Genomic DNA, 8,350 nt, shown 5'->3' on the forward strand with positions numbered 1-8,350 from the left:
TTCACTTCAGCCACTTCTGCTCAATGAGCCTCATGTTATGGTCCTCTCCCAGCAGACCCGTGGTCCTCAAGGAGCAGGGTCCGGAGAACAACATGAGCTTCTGTACACTTCACAAAGCTGACTCCCCCCCCGCTCCCCCTTACCACCACAACACAGGCCCCTTCCCCCACGGCGGAACACATTCTCCACCCACCCTCTGAGTCCTGATACTAAACGCTCACTAGCACTAGCGAACCCAGGACCCTGGGTTCATGATTTCACTGTTTATTAACAGTACACTCATGGCTACCACCTACTGTTTAGAACTCGTTACGCAATAAACAAGTTTATTGCGTCCGATAAACGGACTAGCCCACAAAGCAGACTACCTAATACGTAACTGTCGTTCTAATGCTTGTAGTTTGTTCGGTTCCATCACTATACGTCTGCGGTCCATTCAGCACAGACTTGACGGCCCCTAGAAGGACGTTTCGGATTGGGTGCTGGGACCACTCTACTGTGTTCCTTTGTGACCAACTAATTTGAAGGAATAACCCAAGAACACTGACTTGACTCAAAGCCTAGCGTTCCAAGATGTCCTAATGTCCGACCTTGTCCTAACGTACAGACACTACAAAACAGAGCTCGATAGGAATTAATAGTACGATGTTTACTAAACTCTCTGCTCTCCTAACCCTGTTCCATTTTTTACTAGTACTGACTTTAAGTACCGGGTAATTACCACATTACATAGCTGTGGAGGCTGAAATACATCAACTTAAGTACCTTAAATAAATGTTAAGGAAATGTGCTTCACCCGGTCACAGCCGCATTAGGAAGACTAATATCCTGTTTTGCCCTTCCACTACTTTGTACGATTACATAAAGACTGTTGCACTTGGAAGCCAGGAGTTCAAATAAATACAGAATGCTGTGATGACCGGTTCAGACCAGCCAAGATGTGCAACACTCAATTCAGGGTCCTGGGAGATTCATCAGTATGGAGGGACTCATCAATAGACCACTGAACATCTGGTTTAGGTGTCAAAGCGACATCTTTAAACTGAGAACCTCCTCATCAATTACACTTCATACACCTCAGCTGTAAAGCGGTATTCAGGAAGGGTAATTGACCGTAGAAATGAAAAAAGAAACAGACAATACTTTAGGAGGGGAGACAATGCAAATTTTAGCTTTAAAAAAGAACTACGATGTCCTTTCTTCAAAGGCAATTGAGAACGTTATTCAGTACGGTTCCAACGTCGGCCGTTCGAAGAACACTCACTTCTTCATTCCACCCTAGACTAAACCCTTCCAGCCCTTTCATAAGTTAAAACCAGCATCCAGTGGGTCTGTTTCTCTCTGGAAGGCCTCCAATAAGCTTACACATCTGCCTGCATGATATACCAAACCCCCCTCTCCTCAAAGCTTAATTTCAACTAGTCCACACAAGCCCCTCTCCTCAAGCTCTGAGATGACCTGGACATGGACCCCCTCCAACAAGACCATGATCCACCATCTCCTGGACACACACACACACAGACACACACAGACACACACACACACAAACACGAAACCTAAGTCCAGGCAAAGAATCCTCCTATGATCTTTTTCATCCAAACCACCAGACATAATGTCTAGTAGTAATAACACTGCTGAAGGAATGAATGAGACGGGGGAGAGAAGGTCTCTAACCCCTGCTCTGCTCTCTGCTCGTTGGTGGATCATGTCTTCAGAGAATACACATTAGCGGGAATACACAATGACACAAACAGACGTTCGCCCACGCCTGTACCTGATGCAGGCAGCGCTACCGTCGCCCACACACACCCACCTGTCGTGGCCTTGTGACTTCAGCAGAGACAGGGAAACCTCTCTGCTGAGAGCCTCAGCCCTACCAGATGGCACGGTGCTGGAGTCACCGGGTGCTGGTCGGTCTACACCGGTACCCTGATGGTAATGATAACCCAGACCCTCCAGGTTGACCTTCCCAGTAAACCACAGGACAGGTAGAACCTAACTGAAGGGCAGACTACTTCTGATCAAGCATAATGTTGTTATTTTAGCAAACAGTAACAACATTATAGGGCTCAGAAATAATTAAATATCGCCGTTTGCCATGGTCATGAAATAAAGACCAAAATACCCCATTTTTAATTTTGATGACGATTAAAACTATCAAAGATTAGGGGGAAAGGAAATAATTTTAGCCTGATACCATTACAACCTTGTGATGAGCTTAGACCGTGTTGTGATCATTTTGTTCCTTGCTGTTGAGATAAAGCGGCCTGGTCCCTTAGAGACTACCAACTTGTTAAACCCTGGGGGGGACTGCATGTGGCAGTGGGGAGGATGGGTGGGGAGAAGAGAGTGTGGGGGAGGGTAGGACTGTCAACAGAGGCCTTGTGGTAACTGTAGTACTTAACGTAGTACGTTTCAATCTAGTAATGTAGTCTCAGGTCTACCTCAGCAATACCTCTCAGACCAGGGTGTAAAGCAGTTCTGGTTATTAACATTAATGCCTCGGAACATTCTCATGCTCAGAACAACACAGTCAGACTGGACATTGTTATAAATATGACAAGTCACCAACAAGTGACAACCTGTTAAGAGCATAATATTGTGGAAAAACAAAATGCTAGAGTAACATAAAATACATAAAGAAAAGATAATATATAGTAGAAAGCACTAAGTAGATTTCAGGGTAATAATATAACTGACAAAATATACCGAATCCAATTATATACAAAATCCATTAATACGCAATTATTATTAATATTATTAGTGACTGTTTAGTTTACCCTTTTCAAATCATCATATTTTACTTTGTTCGCCCCCAAAACCGTAAGGATAGGACTCAAACCTTACGTTATCATCACGACCAGGTCTCTCCTGTAGCAGAAGTGACCCAACCTTCTACTTAAACAAGAAAACAAAAGCCAAGCGTCACCTTTGACCTTCACCGTGGGGGAATTCGGCCCGGCCGACTGCTTCCTCCAGCCCCTCCAGTTCTGACACAGGCTCTCCGCCTCCGAGATGAACGAGCACAGCGAGTCCTCCTCGAACCGGTCCGAGTCCTCGAAGGAGAACCTCTCCCCGTCCTCCCACTCGGCGAACATCAGCTCCATGACGGACGGCGGCTTGAACCACACTCGGACGGCTGCGGCCTCTCTCAGCCCCCTACGCCAAGGGAGGGGGGGGAAGTCCCCAGACCTCAAAGGTTGTTGGGGGACGGGGTGAATGTCCCCAGACCTCAAAAGGTTGTGTGGTGGGGGACGGGACGAAGAAGACCTGGTCCGAATAGTTCAACAGTTGTCCCGTTGTGGTAGAAACCGAGGTAGGAGCGATCGATCCCCGATCTCCAATAGTAAACACAGATATAGACGAGCAGCGGTAGTCCTTATCGGACGGTGTCTCACGGTTTCAAGCGTCCGTGGAGTGTCTCTTACGGCCCCGCTGAGGGCGGTGAAAGCCCCGGGCCCCGTGGACCCCCGCGGAGGGTGAGCTGACAGCTCATCTACAGCGGTTTGGTGATGATGTGGTGATGGTCCGACTCAAAGCGAGACTCTTTCCATTCAGTCTTCACCGACGACAACATCACGATCCCATCGGGTCGGAGGTAACGACACGGTGCCCCACGACGATGAGTCCAAAATATAAAAATAAGAGACTTTATCACCCCCCCACCCCTCACAGCACGCGGGGACACTTTGTCTCCAAGCCTCGGCACTCATTCATTAAGCTTGTCAACATCTAGACTCCATCCAGACCACGTCCAGACCCCGTCCAGCCCTGTCCCGGAGCCTGAAACACCTGATATGATAACCCCGCAAAGCCAATTACTCCATGGAAGTGTGCTTACGCTGGGAGCTAACGTTAGCCTCTGGAGCTAACAAGGCTCACGGGCTGCTTACAGCAGCTGTACCCGCCGACACGGACGATGACAGCCGCTGACATCCGTGTGAGGGGTCCCCTCGGAGACAAACACGCGTCGGTGGGGTTACAGAACCCGGGTCGTTGAGTCCCGGTTTGACGGGAGTTGTCGAGAAGCTAATGCTAACGCTAGCTTAGCGGCTAACTGCTAATGCTAATCTCCTGAGCTAGCCTCCGGGCTCCGTGTGTGTTGACATCGGCTCTTAAAAACACCAATCACCGTCAAACCTGGCGGCAGCGCGGCGGGTCCACACGGCCAGACCTCCTCATGGTACCGGCTCCCGGTTCACCGACCCCCCGGTTGGACGTAGTGGTGTCAGTCGGACCCTCTTGTCTTTGTATCGAGGAGCCCTTTTTCTGACGTTTCTGAACCACCGCTACTTTCACCTTAATTCTTCACGGTCCTTTTCGTTGTTATTACAGTCCGAATAAGGACGGGTCGCGGTTTTGCCGTCTCCGGGTCTGTCTTCAGAGCCTCCTCGGTTCAATCGGGGCCCCCCAGAAGTGATCAGTGTGTCCCCCCTTCTATCTCGCTCGCTCTCTCGCTCGCTCGCTCGCTCTCTCTCTCTCTCTCCCTCTATATGTCTCTCTCTCTCTCTATCTCTCTCCCTCCCTCTATATGTCTCTCTCTCTCCCTCCCTCTATATGTCTCTCTCCCTCCCTCTATATCTCTCTCTCTCTCTCTCTCTCTCTCCTCCGGTGTTGACCGGTGGTGAAGATGTCTCTCGCTGCTGCTTCTCTTCAGAGGTCTCCGCCACCAGCTGATTACGACTTCCGCTATCTGGCCCAAGCAGCGATTACCACTTCCGCCCAGTGCGAGAGCAGCTGGTGTGTGTGTGTGTGTGTGTGTGTGTGTGTGTGTGTGTGTGTGTGTGTGTGTGTGTGTACACAATCCTATGGTCCACACTGACATGGACCCTGAACTGGTCATTGGCACTACTGTTATGTTTAATATTGTAATTTAGAGATCGACCTTCTATTTAACATGTAAGAATATCAACCTATTGGAAAGTGGAAAGTGTTTCCCAACCATTGTTGTCCTATCTAGGCCTCCCCACTGCTCCACCAGTATGGCTGGAGTTGTGCTTGATTGACACAGATTCAATAAAGAAAACTATAAAACTAAAAATAGTAGTATGCTACACCTCAACTTAATTTAAAAAATGTGTATGATCACACAAACTCACACACAACACACACACACACACACACACACACACACACACACACACACACACACACACACACACACACACACACACAGTTCTAGCTATAATCACTATGGATTTGTATTTTCCAATTTAAACTAATCCAAAGTCAGAGATCATAATGAGGCAGGAAGGAAGGACTTTTATTCAAGCCAAGTAAACAATACAGAGAGAGACCAGCACGTGAACAAGACAGTTACTGCAGCTTCTGATGCATTGTTGGCAATGTAGGAACTCAGCCATCTCCCTCCTGTGATGGTTCATAATCACATTGAATTTCTTTTGTCTTTTTTGGAAGAGGAAAATATTTTTCGTATGAAGGCCCCTTTAATGAACAGCACATTGAAAAAAATAAGATTTCCTTAAGCTAACATTAAAGGTGCAGTAGGTAAGATTTGAGAGCTGTTATTATTTGAGAGTCATTTTGGAGAAATGGCCGTCAGCTGTTAGTGAGTGAAATGCACTTTGAGAATATTGTTGTGGAGAATTGAGAACATTGAATAGTGTTTTGAATTGTCTGCGTTGTTTTTTTTTTTTAAATCTTGAACTCTTTATTTACTATCTCTCTCTCTCTCTTTCTACTCTTAAATCTTACCATCAGCATCTTTAATCTCCTTGAATAAAACAACAGCAGCCGGACCCGTCCTGTGAGTCCTCAGGTCGAACGGTTTGACCGGCGGTGTGAATAACCAAGAGAAGGCAGTGGAAGTGTGTACAACACAAAAGGAATGTTCAGGAAACACAATAACACGCACAGTTCGTCAAATATGTACAAATCCAAAACACAGACAAGCCTCATCCATCGTTCTGTCAGTCAAATGACACCCTTACCCCCCTGGTCCCCAGGGTAACACTAAGGGGATTCATACTGGGTTATAAAGGATGCATGGCGCAGCCATAGTGCATGTACTATCTCACTACTGGTAAGGAGGTGGCGGTGGTGGTGGTGGTGGTGGTGGTGGTGGTGGCATGTTTCCATGGCACATGCAGAGAGCCACACAGAAGCAAATACAGTAACCTGCTTCTAGCACTGAGAGGGTAGCACTGAGAACGACACATGCTTACCAGGACACGTTACCGGGGCCTGGAACAACATGAGGATGGGCGACGTGGGAGGATACCAGGGCATGGATGGAGCGAGCGGGCATCACGTAAATACTGCTACGGCCGGGTGATACCTCAGTGTAGACGCCCCACTGTAGTGAGTACACCATGGGTCTCCACGTCACGGCTGTACGCTACACGCCCCACCCCAAAATCGGAACCCCCGTCAGGGCGACAGACATATCCATGTACTCACATGTATATCTTCATACACATCTGTCCTACGACAGAACAGCCAGATGTTACTCAATTAGTGTCTTTGTTTACCTTTGGGTGCTCTCAGAATCCCAGAGGCGCACAGACCTATGGCGTACCTACTTCCTGGGTGTCTACAAAGAACCAGTGTGATCGCCCCCCCCCCCCCCCCCCCCCCCCCCACTCCGTCCCGTGAAGTCCCACGGTAACCGCGGTTACCGCCTTCCCCGCCCGGCGACCCCATCATCGCCGTGGTCGTCATGGCGGCAACGGCGGTCAGTGTTTGGAGGGCTTGCCGGTCACCTGGTCGATCCAGCGCAGGAAGCGGCTGACCCGGGTGTACACGCCCGGGTAGGAGGGGTGTCCGCAGCCGTGACCCCACGAGATGACCCCCGTCAGCGCCCACTGGCCCCCCTCCCCCTGGCACACCAGGGGGCCGCCACTGTCGCCCTGGCAACTGTCGACGCGGCGGTGCTCGGAGACGCTGCCGGCGCAGATCATGCGGCTGGTGAAGCGGTCGCCGTAGCGCTTCTTGCACTTCCAGGACGGCAGCAGGGGGACCCAGGCCTGCAGCAGGGTGCGGGAGTACTCCGAGTCTGGGGGAGGAGCCGCAGGGAGCCAATCAGAGCACGGCTAGGATCTACGCCCTTAAAGGTACAGTGTGCGCGCACTGGGCCGCACGCAGGGGGGATGTTGGTTTCAGAGTTGTGTTTTAAATGTTTTAAAAAAAATACTGTTTAAAACACTGTTTGAAACACAATAGAAAAGTAAGCCAATTAAAACTCGATGAATCACATTGTATTTATCCTTATAATAAAACATAATTAAACATCTAAAATCGGTGTTGATTATGTGTCATCACCACCACGTATCTCTGCCCCGTCCCCCCCAGACCCCCGTACCTGTGATGCCCCAGCCGGTGATGACGCAGGCCGCGGGCCTCTTGGTGCTCAGCTTAGGCCCCGGGGCCGGCAGACACACGGGCCCCGTGTGGGGGTTGGAGGCCACACAGCCACCCTCCTCGCCCTTCAGCCGCAGCAGAGCGATGTCGTACTCCCAGCCCTGGCTCTGGTACTTCCTGTGGATCACGATGCGCTCCGGGGTCAGGCTTCGCTCGAAGTCGTCCTGCTCCACAGTGTGGTAGTCGCCTAGCCGTAGCATGTAGCGCGCGGGGTCCCTGCCGAACCTATAGGGAGGAGAGGGAAGAGTTAGCGAGGGAGCTAACAGTGCTACGATGCTAACGGGGTTCCAGCTTATTAGGTGGGCTATGGGTGACTTGTTGCAGACGGACACAGAACATAAGTCATTATCTGAGATCTAAGAGATCACATCATTTAAGAGAACACACTTTTTTCATCCTAAAGAGAAAGTAATGTGTTACAGATACAAGGTCAATAAACAAAAAAACACTATAATAAAACAAAAAGAGAGAATATACATTTGATTAACCACAACCACACATACACACAATACTATCTAATCTAATAGAATAATCTAAAAAAATCCATAAAGGTTGGGGAGAAGTATCATATGTGTATTACATTGTCGTTGACTATATGTGTATACCTTTTTAATTAAATAAAATGGAAATTGTGTTTTTTTAAATCCAGTGTAGTGCATACAGTTGACCGCCAGAGGGCGCCTGCTACCTCTTGAAGCAGTGCGCTGCCGTGACGACCCAACAGGAGTTGATCAACGTGGCTCCGCACAGGGGATGGTTTCCCTTGGACAGAGACTTCAGCCACAGAGACACCTGCCAGGGCCAGTCACCCCTGCAGCACAAAATACACTCAGATTGAGTACACAACACACACAACACACACAACACACTCAGATGGAGTACACAATAAAACACACAGTGCACAGCTTTTTAAAACTAGCCTGTGTGTGTGTGTGTGTGGTGTGTGTGTGTGTGTGTGTGTGTGTGATGT

The 8,350-nt window shown here is 49.1% G+C and overlaps 2 protein-coding genes across 8 annotated transcripts in view; both read right to left on the minus strand.

The window, feature by feature from the left end:
• The window catches only part of zswim8 (zinc finger, SWIM-type containing 8), a 39,806-nt gene extending 35,286 nt beyond the window's left edge, over positions 1–4,520 (minus strand). For all 7 annotated transcript variants that reach the window (XM_079729986.1, XM_079729985.1, XM_079729981.1 and 4 more), the window contains exon 1: positions 2,930–4,520. In XM_079729986.1, coding sequence (XP_079586112.1) covers positions 2,930–3,107 — 178 coding nt within the window. In that variant the 5' untranslated portion in view covers positions 3,108–4,520. The remainder of the gene's footprint in view (positions 1–2,929) is intronic.
• Positions 4,521–6,650: 2,130 nt separating this feature from the next.
• Positions 6,651–8,350, minus strand: part of LOC307070709 (neurotrypsin) — a 27,015-nt gene continuing 25,315 nt past the window's right edge. The window contains exons 12-14 of the mRNA XM_079729313.1: positions 8,069–8,191; positions 7,322–7,605; positions 6,651–7,015 (exon numbers count right to left, since the gene is read on the minus strand). Of these exons, the coding sequence (XP_079585439.1) occupies positions 6,696–7,015; positions 7,322–7,605; positions 8,069–8,191 (727 nt within the window). The 3' untranslated portion in view covers positions 6,651–6,695. The remainder of the gene's footprint in view (positions 7,016–7,321; positions 7,606–8,068; positions 8,192–8,350) is intronic.

Source organism: Pollachius pollachius (genome assembly GCF_949987615.1).
Source record: "Pollachius pollachius genome assembly, chromosome: 2".
Taxonomy (NCBI): Eukaryota; Metazoa; Chordata; class Actinopteri; order Gadiformes; family Gadidae; genus Pollachius; species Pollachius pollachius.